Genomic DNA, 21,728 nt, shown 5'->3' with positions numbered 1-21,728 from the left:
AAATCTGTCATGTTGCATTAAACTAAATCATGAGCGTCACTGATACTCACAGATACACGACAGCCACCGGTCAGTACGGTTGGAGTAAATGTGAAGGTGATGCTCTCAGCCTGGAGGCCGTCTGGGGAAGTGTGGTTGGCTTTGATAAATAGAGGGGTGGCGGAGACCAGCTGGAACAGAAAACAGTACATATATATATATGTATATGTATATATATATGTATGTATGTATATTTTTTACACTGATAATAGATGTTGGTACATAAAACTTTTTTGTGTCTTTGAAACTGATATTCTTGAAATTCTATCCATCTAAAACACTGTTTACATAAACAGAAAAGTGGTTTCTTACCATATACTGACATTCCTCACAGCCAGTCAGAGGGTTGTAGGCTTGAATCTGTTGAAGTAGTGTGGTGGTGACTTCAGCACAAGGTGTTGCAAAGAGCCTGGAAGACATACATGTTTGAAATATGAAACTTTCTGAAGTTGCATTCAAATGCGGAGACACAAAATGACAAACTCTAAACTACATCAGCAATCCAGACTCACCAGAGTGTCCTGCAGAAGGCATGGTAAGGAACAGGAACAGGGACAGTGACAGGCACAGAGGCTGAAGAGCCAAACAGTGCTGCAATGAGAGCAGAAGCCAACAGCAGAGTCCTCATGGTGATGATGAAGCAAGGTTCTTCCTCCTGTAGTGCAGCTCACGAGAGTGTGCTGACTGATTCCTCTGCAAGTCAATTTATACAAAATATCAGGCTTGTCATGAGGGCCTTGTGATGATGCTTGAAATTAATTTAAGAGTATGACTTGTGGGTCTTGTGGTGATTGTCTTTAATTACACAAGACAATGCTTCTCATTTTGCGGTGGACAAACACTCAAGAAAATCATATTTTGGCTCCCTATAAGGTAATTGCGGACAATTATTTGATAGAGTTTGATGATAAAATTCATCTGAAAGTATATTAGACTTTAGTCTTTTTATAAAAGGGCTCTTGGTTTTATATTGAAGGATTTGTAACCCTAACAGTAACCCAAATTAGAGATCTGCAACAGCACAAATTCAGAGACAAATATCTCAAAACAAATAAAACCAATACTATCTGCATAGCTTAAAACCACTTGAAGTTCTTTGTTTGTTTGTTTTTGTTTAATTATCTTTGGGAATTTAGGTGATCCTCCTCCTCTCTCCAGTCTGGCCTCACTGATCTACATATCCAACTCATTGGTCAGCTGATTTGTGAATGACCATCAGGCTGTCAACCATATCAATGAAAAACGATTAAATGATTTCATGCACATCATTTGTTATTCATGTGGTCACAGTGACCTATATGCATAGACACAGAAAAACACACACACATACAACATGATAAGAATGATAATCAGTATCAGAACAAACTTAATATTATTTATTATAACTGGTAAGATGATATGAACCATCACAATGAAGTATATTTTGTGTGACTACTGATTCTTTGTTGTAGAATCTGTAATTTCATGACAAATAATGTTTTATTATTTTTTCCATTCACCCTAAATAGGACAAGTTGAGCTCTAACAACAATTTCTTCTTTTTTCCCCCTTAAAACCAGTGAAAACTGTTCATGTGTAGAAGCTTTGTTTGTTAAGAATTAGTTATTTGTATCAATACAGTATGAAAAATCAATTTAATCTCAATTTAATCTCCTAGTATATTTAATCAATTTAAAAATACTATATATATATATATATATTAAGTAAATTATAATATACCCATATGAATGAATAAGAAATACACAAATATATAATGACAAATAAATATAGCACATTTTACAAAGGAGAGATGGGGCAAATATTTTGTGTACTAAATCAATAAAATCACTTAGAGATAGCCGTAAAATAAATGCATGTTATCATATAATATCACATTATATTGCTTGATGAATGCTGACATATGATTATTTCTAGAAATAACACACCAGACAAGTCTATGCCTCCATAATACCAAACAACAGTCCCAAAAAGTGTTTCCAGATATATAGATTATCAGTTTGCTCTTGAACAAATGCAATGAAATACAGTACATAAAAATGAAATACATGTAATGTGAGATTCATACTCAGAACTGAAATGTACCTTTTACTGCCAAAAATTTAGAAAAAGGTGTCAGTCCAGACTGCTGAATCACCACAGCTAAAAAAAGTCGTCTGATTTGTGGATGACTATTATGTTTCCTACCATGTAATTGAAGAATCCTGTGATTTCACGCAGGACAGCCACAGTTACTGAAACCACACACACACACACACACACACACACACAGGAAACACATGAACAATCACACAGAGACATGTGAAGCCCCAGTTTAACAGCTTTAATCTTCCAAGCAAACCTCATTTTTTCACCTTAAACCTATAGAGTATTGCTCATTTTGTCCAAGCTCCTCTTTAAAAAAAAAAAAAGTCAGGAATAATGCAATTCAGTGTGACTCAATATAACATTAAAATCCACAACAACAGTTGATCATCATTTCAAAAATGATTAAAATATATTATTCAAACCTTTTTCCCTTTCAAACAAGTTTGAGGATAATATGATATATTTTAGTTCTTTCCTTGAAAAGATTATGAAATGTAATTAGTTACTGACTGTTACTGATTACTATGATCATATATCACATGGACAGTATCTGTAGAAGTTACCTTTGGAGCAGGAGTATTATATGCAGACACATATAATCCAGAAAGTGATGCTCGCACTGTTTTCTTCAGTTTACAAAATTAGACTTCATGCGGACTCTATGATTTAGTTCAAAATGTGCATTAATAAACAGACATTATATCTCCTGTATCTATATTACTGACAGCCCCAAAATTGACAAAACCTAGAGAGGTGCTGCATCTTGTTACTGATTGGATAATGTGACACCTTTGCCATGTTCAGAGCTTCCACTATGGAGGCATCTACTGTGAGTCTGAATTTTTATTCATAAATACCTCATCAGTCATTAATAAATGGCTAATTAATCCATAATTAAGCTTTCAGAGAGTAGAGAGTGTGTATTCTTTAGGTTTTATGCTATTTCTTTATGGAAAAAAAAAAATCACAATCACACTATGTTATGGTCCTATAAAACAGGAGAAGATAACAGCTAATTTCAATGAATGTTATAGAGACATTTTTGAAAAGTTTTTTCTGTAAACATAGGTAATATTGACAAGGAGGATTGGACTGTGTTAAATAAGATTTTTCTTTTTTCTGAACAATTTTTTGGGTTGTTTTGTTGTAAACAAACACCTCACAAATAATAATGACTCTGCTGCAGGGTCCATTCGTTTTGGCAAAGTCATTGACATTTGCTTTGAGTTTGTTCCTCCTGCTGCAGCCTTCTGCAAACTGAGGGTAGGTTTGCTTTTTGACAACCAAAGACCACTATTTGTGTTACGCAAGTAATAATGTCACAGCATATATTTTACATTTTGATGCTCCTTTAATGTCGTACTTACTATCTGTTACTCCTACACGTCTCAAAATGCATCGAGGGCTGCTGCCTCCTCTACAGTCTAACTGATTGTATGAGATTCACTTTGCATACGTACTTACAGCAGCATCTCAGACAATATCTACCTGATCCCTTTTTGTGCTGCTTTCTATCTGTTGTTTCTTCAAAGAGGAAGAGAGAGAGATCAGCAACGAGGCCCTCAAAACAATCAGTGACATGAAACAGTGAAGAATGAGCTGTACATGCTGAGTTGTTAATTGTAAAGGCACCAATATTAAGAACATCAAAGCCTACAAAAAAGTATTCAAGATTCTTCTGCCACTGCTCATAGAAATCTGGCTTCTTTTATGCATTTTGTAGTGTTTTTATTTTGCTGAACTTTAATATATATTATGGTGTTCTCCATTGTTCTTTGCTTTGTTGAGAATTAAATGTATCCTGAACAAGAGTTATTCCAAGTTTCATAAATAAATTTCTCTTTAATGTTGCATCTAAATCGTCACTTTGTTGCAGAAGTTTATTCAGGTTGACTATGAAACTTTTCACTAGTGTCTGGTTTGAATGTTTGTGTGAGACCATGATACGAGGACGCACTCATTATGCACTTGTTTTATTTACAACACACAGCATTTCTTTATCCATGGAATGGATGGATTGAAAACAAAAATTCTCCCAAGCAGACAGTATACACTCTGCCTTTATGTACATATGCAATACGTTTAGTTCTCATACATTATGCCTTGGACTATATAATGAATGTATCGGTGTATAAAATCTCCACTGCGGTCTCTACCACACCCACACTCTCCGGTGTATCGACTGCTGTCTAATCGGCCCCATCTACTTCCTTTAATGACATACCAAATTAGCCCTAATGCTTTGCAGCGTGTGTCAAGGCAGACAAAAAAAAAAAAAAAAAAGCACTCCAGAGATAAACAGGGACAGGTCGAAGCACAGACACTTCCTGCTTGCACTTAGTCCACATCTAAAATGTCAGGTATTTCAAGTGATTTAAAAAGACAGCTGTCAATGTGCAACCTTTTTACCTCTCTAAGATGGAAAACAAAATTCACACCAGATGAATTGTTTGTTGTTGAGGCAATAACAGGAGGAGGAGGATTACATGGTAACAGTGAGACTAGAAAAAAAATAAAAACATTGCATTTCAAACCCACTTTATTGACAGCTTCTTGCCCTCAGTATGATGCAAAGCAAGATTTGAGGTGCTGAGCACAGAGGAATAAATACAGCAATAAATACAGTACCGACTCTCCTCACTGGCTGTCTTGAATTCACACTCACTGGAGCCATCAGACCCTCACCACAAACACACAAACTGATAAGACATCACACACAACACTGAGCTGAAGGTTTTTGCGTCCACCTTAAATTACAGTGGTCACGGAATCGACATGGACTGATGTGCGCAGCCATTCGGCGCTGCCTTGGGAAAGCAAAGATGTTTTCTTTCTTTAAAATGCGTACGTTTTCTTTCATCAGTTTGACAAGTTATCATCTTCTCGTCTGAAGATCGGAGCGGGGAGGACAGACTGGAAGCTAGTAATTTCAAATGGTTTATAAAAGATGACAGTTGGATCTGTCAATGCAATGATCCGTCCCTTCATCTGACCATAATAATAGCATTGAATAGCACAATGTCAGAGTGATCCATGGTCAACAGCTATGAAAGACATCTTAGCTTGACAATGGCATGCATTGCCCCTTATGTTAAGTTTTTAACGGTCACAAATGATGATGGGATAAACCAACATTTACCGAAGGTTAAGCCCATCCGTCACAGTTCAATTGTTTTACTCTTCTTTAGAGAATTCATAGAAACGTACATTTCAAGATGTCAAATTCCTTCTCTGATATGCTATAAAACAGCATTGCCTTCACATCAATGAAAGATTACGTCTTGTACAGTTAATGTTTGACTTGATCATTTCAAGTAAAAGAGTAACAAAAACAAGGAGCACAAATATATATATATTAAAAAAAATTACATCATGAATGCTCACAGACAGGTCATCTGGATAACTCTGAGAAACACCACATGACCACATCATTATATGTATGGCAGGCAACCAAAGGCAATTACGAGACAATAGGATCCGGGCTGCGTATTGCATGAAAAATGCATTTATAATGCAATACACACGGATAGAAAAAGCTCCTGCTCAGCTTAACTCTATCTCACCTCAGATCGTAAGAGTCTGTCCTTTTTTTATATGCTTTATTTCACTTAGTTGTTTCTCATACTTTGCTGATTTGACAGTGTTGATCATATGTTGTATGCATGATGTTATATATATGTAATATCATAGATCATGATATATATGTTAGGTATGTTAAGACTTAATTTTGCTTGTTTTGGTTTTTCCAATATGCCTGTTAATTTCAACAATGTGAGTGTAGTTCTATAAATATTTGTTAGTCATTAATCTAATGAAATATATGTGTAGTTTTTATATAATGGTTATTACAGTGTGTAAAATAACCTGGTTCCATTATTATTGAACTTTTTTTTCTTGAAATCCTTAATTTTTGCTTATTAGTTCATGTTATTGTTTCCTTTTTATAACAACGGTATCACTTTGCATTTCTTCAACAGCTATTTGCAACAACTCGGTGAAAAGATGGAGCAATCTGGGCAATAGCACAAGGTTGATGGGGTTTTTTTTTTTCTTGAGAAATATGTCTCATGGTAGTTTTTATATCCTCCTTTCACTTTTCTCCCACCCTTCTCTGTGTGACTGTGCTATGTGAAATATTATGTAAACTTACAAACCTTGTACAAAACAGAAGATGGATTAGTAAAGCTGTTTCAAATATATGGACTGACACAGTTTGGAGTATTAGTGTCCAAACTTGGCAAGGGGAAAAAAGGGAGCTGTTCAATAACTGACAGTAGAGTACAGTACAGTACATATATTGTGTGGGTAATTACTCTCACTCTCTCTCTTTCACACACACACACACACACACCCAACTAACCTTCTCTCTCATACCCTCCGGTGAGGCAGTAAATGAAAGATGATAGCCTACTTGCCATCAGGTGTTAGCACAGTTTAGCACATTTTCAAGAGCAATGAACCCATTGTGGATCAAACTGTCCTCAACTACTGGTTTTGAAGTTGCGTTACGGGCAGTAATTAATGCCTTCATACGCTGTTTGTATCCCTACTGTGTCAGAGACACATAGAGAGAAAGAGAAGGGGGAGTATAAGCAATCAGTGATTAAGGCAGTCTCATAACTATTGCAGAGAGGTTTTTGGCCCCTGTTTTGGAGACAGACTGCCACAACAGTCTTCAGTTCCGAGCTCTTACTGCTGCTTCCCATCCCCACAGATTACAGAGCAGACGGGTGGATATGAATAGAAATGGCAAAAGAAAAATCTGAGTATGATGCCACAATGTTCGATCCGCAGAGGAGGAACATCCCATCAAAAACAACATCCAGCAGTAATCCTCTTTGGAAGATAAGGTCATATTTGGTCTGTGTATCAGTCCTCCACACAATGAATCATCTTTTACAGGGACCCTAAATGTAAAAAAAAAAAAAAAAAAAAAAAGCATAGCTCAGGGGCGATTTCATTAAGAAACGAAAGTAAAGTAGAAGCCTATATCTAATTTGTCCACTGAAGTTAGTGCTAGGGGCTTTTTAAGTGGCGTGCAGAGACGAGGATAGACAAAGGTCCCACTTACAGTAGCTTAACTCTGTCTCACTTAATTGAGTTCATTCCAGGATACAGAAAAAAGTCAAAGCAGATACATACATATTAGTTAGACATAGGAGATGTGGCTCCCGCACTTTCTTCAGTCGAGTTCTGCTGATCATTTTGCTCCCTTGCAGCTTGCACGTTAAGAGTTCAAGCAGTTTTAAAATCTGCCAACATGGCAATCTTTCTGTACTGGACCCTTTACAGTGCTTCCAATTACTGTACTTAGGGTTTCAAGCAATAACTAGACCTTTATCAGAGCTTCACACCTCTCTTTATACAGTACAGTAACAATCCCCTCAGACCCACTCCTGCATGGAGCGCTTGCAGTACAGTATGTGGCGCTGCGTGCTCTTCCTCCTGAACTGGAAAACAGTGTAGAGAAGGACCATCATGCACAGCGCCAGCACACAGGGGATAGCAATGGCCACCGCTTTCTCCGTTCCCCCCGCGCTGTCCAGTTTGATGACAACGTCCACATCGCCATTGTCATAGTGGCGCTCCTCCGCCACCGGGGGGCTCCAGTCCCAGTCGGGGTCCGCAGGTAGACCGTCGCATCCCATGAAGTCCCTCAGAATGGATCTTGGGTAGCTGGGCTCCACACGAAGCAGCTGGTTGTTGAACTTCCAGTATTCCTTTCCCTTGTAAAAGTAGGTAAAGCCTGGACAGAGGGATTGTGAGAAAGTTACTTATCAGTTTTATGAACAAAGACACCAACTATTCTTCATTTGCTTGCACCATTTTATAGCACAGCAAAGTAGTCAAATCAGCATGTTACTGTCTTTCAATCTTTGAAATAAAGGTTCTGTCACTGCCGTATGCTTTTGGTTGCATATAGATAAGGAGCACCAATTTCCGTTTTCACAGCTCTTTACCGAAGCATACCCTGGTTTTTTGAACGGTGCAGTCCAGTTTGTGACAAGAACAGTAAATCTTCTGCAAATATAAAATTAATAGAAAAATAGGGCGAAAACACAGATTTACTGCTGACTGCAGCAGAGGCACTAATGAGTCTTTAGAAGGACAAATTCTTACCAAAATTAGGCCGTGCAAAACCATTATACTTTGCTAATAACTGGCTGGAGTGTAGTGTATTGCAACAGCATTGTATGCATTGAGTTTCTGTTTTCAATTGTTTATCACTCTCCTTTTACACCTGCTACTGTATGCTGACCTCTAAGAAAATGAAACCAGAAGGTTGCAGCACAAGTTGTTGCAAATGCTGTTCTGTCATCTTGTATTCCTTCTGTCACGTTGTTGCATTCAAGACTTAAACAATACCGACACATGCTTGACAACAAAATTACATCTCTCTGGCAAAGAGCCTTGCCCAATTTGAAGGTCTTGCTCTTGAAATGAGATTGATCTCTTATAAGTATCTAGTATCACATATCTTTGTCTGTGAAACTACTTGGCAGCTGGTTTTACAGTCAGTGAAGTTGGCATACCATTGGCCTTATCCACAAAAGCTCCCTGTGGAGAGTCGGGGATGCCCTTCCAGATGGTGATGGGTTTGGGATAACCTGGGTCCATGGTCCTCATGTCCTCATTATACCTCCAGTATCTACAACATGACAGACAGAAATACTACAGTCAATACAGATCAAAGGTTTATGAACACAAGTAGTGACATGTGCCACCTCCGAGGCCAACCCATGCATGCAGGCATACACAAATCTACACACACAATCACAAATCAGAGTTTAATGACATTTTTTATCCAACAATTGGACAAAGTCACCGTAACCAAATCTGTTAACTTTATAGCACAAGACATATTTGTCATTCTTCTATACAAAGGCAATTTTAACTTCCCTGTACTATCTCATTCAACCATCACCAGCATCAAAATGATTCCTCAGACCTGAAACTAGCGCTGAGGGACAGTGCCAAAATCAAATATCTTCCATTATCTTTTATACAGCTCTTCAGCGCAAGACAATTTTGAGTCAGATTTACCAGGTGGATTCTTTTATTGTTCATGTTACTCGCCTAGAAAAGTCACCTAAGCTCAGAGGACTTTATTTTCAGACTAGGAGACCAGGACAAATATAAAAGATGTCAAAATCTGACATTGAACTAGACATCTATACTATGTGTTTACAGTGACAGCCTATACCTCGCGGCTAGACAGTCTTCCCTCTCAGTCTGACCGTGTAATTATCAGCAAATGACTTCATTCACATGACCAAAGAAAGCGGTCAATCAATCATCCATACTGTGTTTATCTGCAGCACAGATCTGTTGTTGTGATTGATCTGCTTTTCATACACTGGTGCTCACACACATAAATCATGCTACATAGTGTCATTTCTTTAGATTAGAACAAACACCACCTTGTCACACAGAGGAGGAGAGATAAAATCATGCTTCAGACGATGGACAGAGTGTCCCGTTTGTCATGATGTGCAGCAGCAGGTTGAGGGATGACAGTATCATGACAAAGCATTTTGTCAGCTCTCTCCACAGGGTCCCCTGACCTCTTAGGGTATGATTTATCATGACAGCTGAACAAACATGTGAGTCACACTGGCATAGTCTCAAACTTTAAGACCCCAGCAACACACATAGATGCATAAACAACAGACACTCTGATGTAGTTGTTTTGGAAAGAGTTTAAGTTTCAGTTCACTTCCAACTACAGGTAACAGGTAATCATCGTACAACCTTCGATAACGCCAAAGATTTATCCAACGTAATGTAAATACTTGATAGAAAAGCACTTAAACTTTAAAGTTATGTAATCACCATTACAAACATTGCTCTAATTTTGGATCATATTGGGTTGAATGCCAATAAGCAGCATTCGTCAGCTGTTAAAGAGGCACTCGTCATTTTCAAAACAACATGCGACAGCTTATAGAGCGTCAAGGATGCCAAAGAATCTATGCCAAACTTAAAGAGGCATTGATCAACAAATCTGTGAAATTATTTAATATCTCAAAAGGGAACAGTCCTAAAGCAATGTTAAAGAAAAGAATTACATTGACGGAGAGGAACAGATGAGAATGAGCCTCTAGGAACACTACTCAACATACTGTATTAGAAAGCTAAAACATGTAATGACTACATTTGGTAAAAAGGACTCAATTTGTCAGCAAAACAAAATTAAATAGAGATTTAAGGCATCTGAGGTTTTCAGAGTACTTGTTTCTGCTCTGAGAGATTCTAGTTCTGCCCAACTGTTTGTTATTAACTTCATAACAGATAAAGTACTAATAATCATTCCACAGAGACCTGTCTCCTTTGAAGAAGTAGGTTTTAGCGACATCCTCCCACCAGACAGCTGTCTCGATACTCTGAGTGGGCATGCCGCTCCCGAACAGTGAGATATCCTGAGGGTACGAAGGCTGCAGAGTTGTGTCCTTGAAGACCCAGAAACGGTTTCCTAAAATACATACACAAAGTTAGGCGGCTCTGGGACAAAGACATTATCATAAATATGACCTCAAAAATAGGGCTAGATGAAACACCGCTGGCTCTCTGCTCATTCCAGCTTTCTGTGTGGGTTTTTTTTTGCCAGTGAGTCTATTTATTTCTCTTCATGTGATATCAAAGGTCAGATGTATCACCTCATTTACAAAATATCTGCACAACAGAAAATCTATGCAGTGTTATCTATAATACAATAAGCAGCAAGATGATGCTCTGAAGGCAACTCCGCTGAGACTTGTTTTGAGTTTTATTGAAGCTATTGTTGCATTTGATTCAGTTTGATCATGAGTGCCTCAGGCAGAGTGAGGAGAGCTGGTGTGGTGGTGTGCTTGCAGTAAGTAGCTAGAAACACACATACACACACATGCACTCACACACTTACACACAAACACACACAAACACACACACAAACACACACAAACACAAACACACACACACACACACACACACACACACACACACACACACAGTTAAGTCCCCCTGAGTGAATAAATAAAGCATGAGGCACTCTGATCCTACTGGGTGACAGATGTCATGTTAATCTGCCTGATGGACGGATGGCTGTACCGGACCTGCACTTGTTCTGTTACCATACAGAACACAAAAACAACCTCACAGTCACCCAGTCTATTACAGTATGATAAAAGATCATACACGTGTAGTAGTGGTATGCAATAAAATATAATTTTTTTATTAATAAATAAAAGAAAATATTTTTGGTCACTTGTAGTTTAGCATAAAAATATTACAAATGCTGCAGTAACTGAAGGTAAAGGGTTAAAAGGTCGTTTGTGTGATCTGTTTCAATTTTGTTCAAGACTTTTTCTCATTTTTTTTAATTAACTTGATTCATTTTATATTTTTAAATTGAAACTTGGAAGAATAATCTAATAAAAATTTCAAATTTAAAGGTGCCGTATGAAATTTGCTTTTGAACAAACAAAAGTAATGTTTATATTGTTTTTCACCAAAACACATTGTGTATAGGTTGAATGCTTTTCCTTCCTCAAAAAACCTTTGCAAAGCCAATTTTTAATAATATTTTGAATCTTGCATCATTTACCTCCATGTTTTCTAGCTTGCAGTCTTCTTCCTTTGCCTTTGTTGGCACATTGTTACATTTCTCAGAATGTTACTGCCACAAATTACCAATCAGCAGAATAGAGTGAAGCAAGTGGCAGGCATAAAAACATTGCTCTACAGTGCTACTAGTAGCCAAAAACTCCACAGGGTACCTTAAATAAATAAACAAAAAATCAAAAAAAGGGAAGCAAATCTCTTGTTTTTATTACCTTTGAAAAACACAAACTTCCCTTCGCTGTTTTCGTAGACGGCATCAATTTTGGGAGGCAAGCCTTTCCAGAAGTAGTTGATCTGCATGGGGTAGCCAGGGACTACTGAGTTGTCACGTACCCTCCAGAACCACTGGTCCTGTAGAAATGGACAATCATCATCACGCTCATCAACATCAACATCACAAACTGCTTTGAAACCTGAATCCATGTTCACTGCTACTTTATGTTACTTTACCTTAAACACAAAAAGCTCCTGTCGGAGGATGGCCAGGGTGTTGAAGCCTCCGTCACAGATGTTGGGTTTGGAGTTGGGGTTGGAGGGCTTGGCCCCCTGTGGAGGGCGGTGAGGCCTGGCATGGCGGTCATGCTTGCGGGGGTCTGAGGGAAGGTGGAAGCGAGGAGGAGGGGCTGTAGGTGGGGGCCTGGTAGGCTGCGGGGCTCTATCTGGTGGACCTAAAGAGAAAAAAACATAAAAGTACTTCTTCTTCCTTCCATTGTCTCTATTTTTATCAAGGCACCTTTCATTTTGGCACAGATGATTTGGCCTATTTGGAGCTCTGTTAGCTGACTCATGCATGCGATTGCCAGGCCTATTTAACAGCTGAAAAATGCTGCTTATTGGCATTCAACCCAGTATGATATTGTACTGTTGCAGGATTTGTAATAGAGATTAAGTTACTTCAGGGCTCAAGTCATTTTTTTAAAGTACAAATTTGTGATATAGCTTCAAAAAACTGTTGGATCAATAGAATAAGTATATGGCATTGCTGTAAAGTGTTTTTCTAAGTACTGTCTACTGTTAAATTGTTCAACCTCCACATCCTCTTGGATATAAAGACTAAAGTGAGAGACTAATGTGTGATCGAGGGTTACCATAGATTTTCTGGATGCCCTGTAGGTCATCATGAGGTAGTTTGAAGTTCTCTGTGTCCATGTACTGGTAGAAAGGAGCCATGATAGCAGTGGGGTCGTTGGAGTGCTCCAGACCGAGGGCATGACCCAGCTCATGAACGGCAACCAAGAACAGGTCGTTACCTGAAGAGGAGATGAGGACAGCAAACACAATCAATCATATATGTCTTGTATTTTTTTCCACTTTTCTCAGTTTTATGACAATGCACTCTCAGAATTGTCCTTTTTTCTCCTTTCTTTCCTTAATAATTAACAAATGATCAGCAGATTAATCAACGATGAAAACAATCATTGGTGACAGTGTTCTGGTCCAGAGCAAACTAAATCCATGAAGCTATTCTTGTGCAATGCTATGCAAGTAAAGATTACTAGGGGTAAATTGCCAAGCGTGAGCACTTTTTCTCTTTTGCTCCATAACAGACGATAAGCCTCATGTTAGCCACAGAGAGCAGAGATACACATTCACATTTCTGCCCAAGGCAACAGAGAAAACACACGTTCATACAAAGCACCTGAATGCATACAAATGTCAGCCTTGCACAAGCAAACATTGTGGTTCTAGTTCGTATCACATTCAAACACATGCACAAATGAAAAAGAAAAATGTCACGGTCAGTGTCCATGGTCAGCACTCAGCTCATAGTGTCAACCTGATTTAGAAAGAAGTACAGCATTTACATACAGCTTGTGACTGAAGCTGTCCCCAGGAGATTGTTGCCCTTTAAAACATGATATCCACTCCTGCCAGCAGCACAGTACAGAACAACCACTGACCCTCAGCCAGCAGCTAAAAGGTTACACCTCCCCCTCCTCCATTTATCTAACACACCCAGCCTCTTCCACCAAACCAAAAAAGTCCCATAAGGACTCCCAGGAGACAGACCAGAGCTACCATTAGCGCATATGTCAACATGCAACATTTATAATTACACCGCTGTGAAAGCCCATCGAAGGTTGCACAGCTTTCCAGACACATAAGCTGAGACAGGAGCTTTTCAGAAACAGCCTCAGCAGTCCACATGGATAACTATGGGACACCTCACAAGGGTGAACATGAATTTGACTTGCAGTCTGAGACAATTACCATTGGAGGATGAGAACAAAAGAGAGAAAGGGTAGGGAGCTGATGGGTGGCAAGTAGCTTCCAAGAACAAACACAATGTGAGCTATAACCCTCCTCTCCCACTAATGGGTGGATAGAAAGTTAGAGTATGGCACATGGGTATTAGCGAAGCAGCCTGATGGTGCTCTGACAAGCCTGGCGCCCTGTAGGTAGCATAATTAAAGTGTGTTTGGATGCACGCTGAAGAAAGGCAGATCTAATCTCCCTCTCTGGGCGGCTGCAGTGCCCTGCCAGAATCTACACTGGCTGTGTGACCCACATTACATGCTATGTGGGCCACTGTTACGTATTAAAATATAACTTAGGATGACCCACCTAACCTGTTATAACGATATCCAAAATAACATAACATATAACGACATGACATAACCCATAATAACCGAAACTTTACCTTATATACCCATAACAACATAACATAACTTAACTGAATATACACATAACATAACATAACATAACATAACATAACATAACATAACATAACATAACATAACATAACATAACATAACATAACATAACATAACATAATAACCTGATCTAACTTAACCTTAACCCTAACCCTAACCTAACCTAACCTAACCTAACCTAACCTAACCTAACCTAACCTAACCTAACCTAACCTAACCTAACCTAACCTAACCTAACATAACATAACATACATCAAACTCACAGAAAAACAGAATAGCCATAATCATGTGATGGCAACCAATGTCTTAAAATAGCAGGGCTTTCTATCCTGTCATCTGAAGAGCTTATTATGCAGAAAAAAACATCAAAATCCTGACAGATGGGGTGATGCGTCTTTACAGAGCACAGCCCGATCAAAGACATTTCTGCATTCTTTGTCTTTGGTTAAGCATCCCTCATGCCCTGCCCTGTGATACCATCTCTGTCATATCGCCCTCCTGCCTAGCCGTCCGTATATCCATTATTTGCTTTCCATCAGTCCTTATCTTCCTCTACCAATGACCGCCCTTTTTTCTGTTCTCTATGCTTTCCTCACTCCTTCCACACCCGTTACTTGTTTACTTACCTCAATGTTTCTTTTTTCCATTTCTTTCCTTTCTCCCCTATTTTCTTAATCTCTTTCTTTAATAGTTTTCTTTCCACTCTGCTGCTCTAGCTTTTCCCTTTTTATGCTTTCCTCACTCCTTTATTCATGGCACTTTGTCACCTATTATTACTCCTTACGTTCACCACTTTCTCTATCCACGGATTCAGGTTTACGCCCATTTACTCATCCACTTACCATCATGGTTGGGGTTCCCCAGGGTCCAGGGCTCATCTGAGTCAAAGTGCGTGTCCCCTCCTATGCCCGGGCCTGGGAAATAGGCATGGGCGAGGAATCCCCCCTCCCCGTCGAAGGGTGAGCTGTCTCCGTGAAAACCCGAAGCGAAGATGATGGTGATGTCCACGTCACGCCTGCCAGTCTCCAGGGCACTGTACGGAACGGCCTCAAAGCGTAAGGGAGTCACACCCTGCCACACGTCAAACGCCCGCCGAATGGCATCATGAGTCTCCCGGGCGCCCACCTTCGGCGTGACATTTTTTATGCTGTAGAAAGAAAATAAGTGATTGAGATAGACATTATCAGGCTGAGAAAATGCTCCGCAGGTTGTAGTAAAATAAATTGTGGATGTAAATAGTGCAGCACACATACACATAATTTGAAACTGATGTGAACAAAATAAAATAGACAAGCCCATGCCTCGTTATCCCATTAATTTCGAGTGAACATTTTTACTTCTCAAAATGAGGAGACACTGAAAAGAAGTTCTACTTGACACAACTATTTCAAGCCCGGCAGCTTTCACTGAACTTTTAACACAGCAGTCGTTATCAGTCCCTGGCAGGCAGAGAGGAAAGGGAAATCTTCTCTCTCTCTTGCCACTCATTTTCATGAATAAAGTGCAGTCAGCAGCAGCACTGGCTCAGCACTGATTGACATTCCATTAGGAGAGGTGGCTCATCAATTCAAATTCGGGGAGGAAGGAAGGATTTGAATAAATTGACAGTGTTATCGTCAATTACTGCTGTAACCTGTCAATTTGCAGTTGTGCTGGGGACCCGTTTATCGGTCCTCCTCAGAACCCATTAAAAACTGGAGCTTAATCAGGAAAGATAAGATGAGAGTTTGAATATTTCTGCTGAGATTAGGGACAATTTACTCTCAGGATTTTTAAACAGTTTTATAGGAGCGAGAGGAAAGCCTTCAATCTTCATGCTACTCAGCTAAAACTGTTTGTTTTGCTTTATGAAAAGCAAAGAATAAATGAGAAAAATTGGAAGAGGGTTTAAAAAAAACCTTCCTGATCCCATTTTTCATTTTGCCAGCAAGCTATTTATGCACTGTAAAGTAAACATACTCACAGCACACATGGGCGAATGTATGTGTTAATTTATGTGTTTCTGGATGTGCCAACATGTTTTTGCATGTGTGTGTGTGTATGTGTGTGCCCCCTCATATGTGACGTATATGTGCAGTCTCTATGACAACACAGCGCATGTGATCCCAGGTGGTGAAAGAGGAGGGGATGAGAGACAGAGGAGAGCTGAGAAAATTATCCCTGGCACATCTGAACTCTACAATAAGTGCCGCTAAACTCAATGGTCGCCATGACAACTGCTTCCACCGTCTCTCACCTGTAGGTGATGTGCGTACGCTGCCACTTCTGTCCTGTCAGAGCATATCTCCGCTTCCGTGACCTCGACGCACTTTTGAATTTGTCCGGAACTCCACAGCGAGGTTTTTGCATCCAACTTAAAACAGTTAAGAAGAGGAAGAGGAAGAGGAAGAGGAAGTGGAGGAGAAGAGAAGAGAAGAGAAGAGAAGAGAAGAGAAGAGAAGAGAAGAGAAGAGAAGAGAAGAGAAGAGAAGAGAAGAGAAGAGAAGAGAATTTGACTCAACTTTGCTGACTCAAATTTGGGAGGCAAACACCTTCACAAAACAACATAAAGCACTGAAGTGAACTCAGTAGTTCTCTTCCTGACGGGTGCCAAAGTATCACAGCAGAAAAATGAGGGAGTGTTGTGCAGACTACAACTAAACTACAGTCACTATCAGATGAAGTGTAAGAGCGGCACCTGAATGAGGGTTAAATCAAAAGTTTCTCATTCATACCACATCAGAGTATCACAAATACAAAAACACACACACACACACACACAATACAAAGGCAAAACATTAATTCTCACCTCAGCGTGATATCACTGCATCATCATGCAAAATGAGAAGAAGGAAAAGTGTTAAAACCTTCACCTGAGGTTGTTTCAGGCGAGGTGACGGCGGGAGAAGTTAACATCTTCTATTTCTGTCCTTCACTAATAATTTGAAATATTAATATCCATCTCTTCCGCATTTTAAATAAATCAGTTTGCATTCGTACTGTATGAGGTCAACGGCTTAATGAAAGTGCGTGTGCACCTCAGCAAGTCCGCAGCACATGTGTGTGTGTATGTGTGTGTGTGTGTGTGTGTATACTCACTCCTTGGTTCTGTCATCCAGTGTCCCTGTGACATTGAGACCATAGACACGCTGCATGGCAGCAATGGCTGAGTGCATGGTTTGGGCTGAGCGCAGGACGGACATTCCCGGTTCTGTGCGGGGAAGGTAGCCATACCTCTGTAGCCATCCCTAGCAGGAAGAAAGAAAGAGAAAGATTTGGAGTTTTGTGACCTTTTTAAGACTTGGGTTAGGGTTTCGGTTTAGGGGGTTAGGGTTAGGGTTAGACTTGTTTTGGACTGTTTGCCTTTATTAGAAAACTCAGAGGAAAGAGAAAGAACCAAACTGTCCCCCTAACCACAAGGATGCACTTACTTGTTCATGACAAATTAAAAGTCAAAATGTAAAGGTATAATTAATTAGTTAATCACTATTAAAATGCACATGTATCACCCAAGCTGCTGTATTATGTTGTATTATTTCAAAAACGAAATTCAGTTCCCTTTGTGTCTTTCCATTATCTGTAATTATCACAGTATATTCAGCATTTATATTTCACTTAATGCGAGTAGGTTGTCTAGTAAAAACACAGACATTCCTCCACTGCATTGGTTAAGGGTGCCTTGCTCAAGGGCACCACAACAGTAACTGTTTGATGAGTTACTCTATCCAGTTCAAACTGGCAAGTGTCCAGACACCAACTTCCTTCTTCAACCTCTCATCCACTGCCAGTCCCATAGTAAAAAAGCAATAGGAATACGGCCATGCATCATTTATTCTGCATCTCACAAGAGGATGAGCAGTCAACTAACAATCGCTATTATCAGCAGAAAAAACAACTATACAGAGAATGAGCCGCTGTGGATGCATTTATATTTAACATCACTGTGCAGTTGGAATGTTTAGAAGCTTTAATTTAGTGCTTAATAGACTGTCAATTGTTTGCTTTAATTGTCTATCCAGCAGTGGTTCAGGTTTAAATATATCTGTGTTTGTTTGCTCAGAGGCTCTCCGGACATGAGTACAGCTGTTTGCATTTGAATTCCTACTAGTGACCTTAGTCAGTGTTTGTGTCTTGCGGCTGCCGGCCAGTGAACATGTGCAGGACTGTGGCCCTGCCTCTGCTTGCCCTACAAAGCGCGAGAGTGATACAGGGGAGAGAGGTGAGACTGAGCATCATCCAGGGGTCACTGCCAGACTCAATCCTGACGCTGAGGGCCACGAGGTGCCCACGCTATCCACAGCTGTCCACACGCCAGCCAACTGCCTCTCCATCACCGCAACACAGCCTATGAGATATGCTCCAGCTAGCTAATCTGTCCATCCCTCCCCCTTCTGACTCTATCCCTCTTTCTGCTGAGCTAAACGCCTTGTTTATCCCTTTTTTTCCCTCCCTCCTCTCTCTCCTGTGGATGTGTTTCCTGTGTGTGTTGTGTTTGTTCAAAGGCACAGATCTCTCAGAGAGATATCAGGCCGATTTCAGTGAGCCATAAAATTGAATAATGATGTGTGTGTGTGTGACTGTCAGCCTCAGCATTTAATTTCTTCAGAGTGGTGGGAGGGGAGCCTGTGGTGAGGATGAAAATGACATCAATTAATAAGGTACAAAAAAGCAAATCCTATTATGCAACTTGTGTCTGTAAATGTTTAATCTCCTCCAACACCATGATGCTGCCAAAGCATGTCTGACTTCACGCTGGCCTGTCACAAAACTATATCTAGCAATGAAAACATTGTGCTGTAAGGCATCTCTGCCTGCTGAAATAGACCTCTAAGTGCAATCATATCTGGGTTGCACATTTAGGATCAGTGGGCTGGATCACCTCAGCTCATGGACCGCAGTGTAATAACCTCAAATGAGCATCCTTCTGTTTCATTGCACCTTACAAATGAGGAATGCGCGATATTTTCGCCGTTCAGTGCGTGGGCCGTCCTGATAGGCTTACAATGTCTCCATGTTATGCATTATGGTAATTGTGCCCACGGACAGCGTGGGGAGTCAATATATATGTTTTTCACGCTGAGGCAGATGATGTGGAGGAGAGAGCACGGTCATTTATGACAGCCAGGGAGGGAAGGCCATTTATCTTACCTCAACGCTGAACTGATGATCCTCCTCTCCGGACACGGCACACGAAATCCAAAGCAAAAAATGCAAGCAGAAAGCTGCCGCGTAAAAGCAATCCGATGGTTTTCTTTTACTGGAGGATACTAAGGTCATAATGACCTGTTTTTCCCGAGTGTTTATTAGAAGAAGCCGCCCGTCTGCTTTGGCTCTTGTGTCAAATGAAAACCATCAGGTGAGCTGTCAAGGCAGATTCAGATGAAAACGAGAAAAAGACCCCGCGTTTTTATAAAATCCCGATGGTGGCATAAAATGTTCCGATGTCAAGCAGAGATAACGCGGCATGTTAGACCCGCTGCCCTCGCCATTCTTATTTACATCAGGGGCTACATCTATCCAGCAGCATCAATGGCCATGTACAGTACCCAGTCTGCGCAAGATAGGCTCCCTCCCGACTCGACGCCTGCGCTTTGATTTCTCACACAGCGCAGCGCTGCTTGGCAGCATCATGAGAGCTGCCCTACAGAGTGCATGAGAGATGAAATACAATTCGTAAGAACTGCCTGTACGTTTGACTTTAACATCGCAGAGGCCACGGCTCTGTGCAATTTGACGCGCAGAAAGCTTGATCTTAAATTCCTGATAGTAAACAAAGGCCTAGGTTGAATCCAGATTATGGACTGATGTAGCCTACATTCCCCTGCTGATGCTTTGATAAACCAAATGACCTCAATGCACTGTAAAAAAAACAACAACAACAAAAAAACCCAAAACAAAACAAAACTGCGTAATTGTGCTATAATAAACAAAATATAGCCTCCACCTTGCCAATAACAGATAAATCAGTCATCCAATCTTCATCATCATTGTATCATGCACCATTAGACATCAGAGTATCAGAACTAAATCTTCCCATTAGCCCAAGTCTAACAGCTTATCTTAAAATATCTGTCCCACAGTTTACCCCTGTGTTGATCTGTGGCCTGAAGACCCAGAACAGACGACCTGACAGCAAGACATTTATAGCTCCTATAGCACTTTATAATCGCTCAGATATGAGCTGCAACATCCTGCCTCAAGCAAATGAGCCACAAGATGGCGGTGTTTCACTGAGGAATCTGGCCGCCAGCTATTTGCTTGCAAATCTCAGTGGACACAGGACACACTGAGGAACCTGAATCCACCCCACTAATGAGTCGAGAAACTGATTTGATATGACAAGCAGAAAGGGCATATGGTAAGGCGTAGAGATGAGGCTCATCACAGAATCTTCATATCACTGAGGGGGTTTTTTATGTTTACAGTAATATAGCCAGTGCAGGTGTTTGGGTTTATGCTTTTTCTCCGTGTATGTATTTGTGGCACTAATATGCCAAATAAATCAGGATAACATAACATAGAAACAGTTCTAGCTATTTATCTGTTTGTGTTGAGCTGGCATCAAGGAGAACTGAGTAGCCTGGTGAAGATTTAAACCCTCCAAGGTGTCCAACGGTCTTTTGTCAATGGACTTTCCAAAAGGAGTTACTCATTACAGGCATCATAAGTGCCACAGTGATCTCCTTAAGGGGCAGTGGCATGACATGACGTGAAATCTCCTCGGACTGTTGGGCTCCTCATCTTGTGACAGAGTGCGACTACCTGTAGAAGAAAATTGAGCTGATTACATCCATGATCTCATTCTATCAATCACTTGTGCTACAAGAAAGGAGTAAAATGAATATCATCTGCCAAGCTGACAGATTTCTGGCTACGTGCAATTTCTGCACTTCCAGCCAGCATGTCCAACAGTCAATTTTTTGATCCCTTTTATTCCCATTTGTGAATGACTCAGAGATTCCTGTAGTTGGGGCCACTTTCTCATCACTGATTTGAATGGGACACGCCATGTTTTTACTGTAAGGGAGCCATGGCACCAGCTCTGGGAATGCAGACCCTCAACCAAATCAAATAAGTGCACACTGGTATAGTCAAAGCCCCATGAACCATGAGGACAGCGTGAAAGGGTAGAGATGACACCTTCACAATATCAAACTGAACACTCTGCTGGCCTCGACAGTGGATTGTTATCCTGTCCAAGACCATCACAAAAGGAACATTTTTGCCTGCGCGTATTTTCTCTAAATGTCCAGGGATCAAATGGGTTGCAGCACCAGCAGCCCTGGCAGCTATAATAACTGAAGGAAAATCCATAATGGGCCTTTTAAAAATCCTCAAAACACATGAAGAAAGGTTGGATAAACCATCATG

The 21,728-nt window shown here is 40.3% G+C and overlaps 1 protein-coding gene across 2 annotated transcripts; it reads right to left on the bottom strand.

Annotated features, from left to right (window-relative positions):
- Positions 1-4,081: 4,081 nt before the first annotated feature.
- mmp16b (matrix metallopeptidase 16b (membrane-inserted)) lies at positions 4,082-20,133 on the bottom strand. 2 transcript variants are annotated; one of them, XM_044369335.1, is made up of 11 exons: positions 19,506-20,133; positions 17,457-17,605; positions 17,167-17,181; positions 16,615-16,731; positions 15,221-15,525; positions 12,813-12,974; positions 12,175-12,392; positions 11,937-12,075; positions 10,447-10,597; positions 8,658-8,773; positions 4,082-7,870 (listed from the first exon to the last, which is right to left on the bottom strand). In XM_044369335.1, the coding sequence occupies exons 1-11, from the start codon at positions 19,632-19,634 to the stop codon at positions 7,509-7,511; spliced, it is 1,863 nt and encodes a 620-aa protein (XP_044225270.1). In that variant the 5' UTR covers positions 19,635-20,133; the 3' UTR covers positions 4,082-7,508. The 2 variants fall into 2 exon arrangements, with proteins under 2 accessions (XP_044225270.1, XP_044225271.1); XM_044369336.1 differs by lacking the exon at positions 17,167-17,181.
- Between the last annotated feature and the right edge of the window lie 1,595 nt (positions 20,134-21,728).

This window comes from Thunnus albacares, chromosome 12, assembly GCF_914725855.1.
Source record: "Thunnus albacares chromosome 12, fThuAlb1.1, whole genome shotgun sequence".
Lineage (NCBI taxonomy): Eukaryota > Metazoa > Chordata > Actinopteri > Scombriformes > Scombridae > Thunnus > Thunnus albacares.
Note: the sequence above shows the minus strand (reverse complement) of the source record. Positions and strands in the feature narration are given on the sequence as shown.

What these genes read in the sequence shown, in the direction of transcription:
- mmp16b (XM_044369335.1), bottom strand. Translation starts at nt 19,634, where the DNA reads ATGACCTTAGTATCCTCCAGTAAAAGAAAACCATCGGATTGCTTTTAC. An exon ending in CGTACGCACATCACCTACAG is followed by an intron (nt 15,526 to 16,614) that starts GTGAGAGACGGT and finishes TTCTTTCTACAG; the next exon opens with CATAAAAAATGTCACGCCGA. An exon ending in GGGGAACCCCAACCATGATG is followed by an intron (nt 12,975 to 15,220) that starts GTAAGTGGATGA and finishes TCTCCTCTTCAG; the next exon opens with GTAACGACCTGTTCTTGGTT.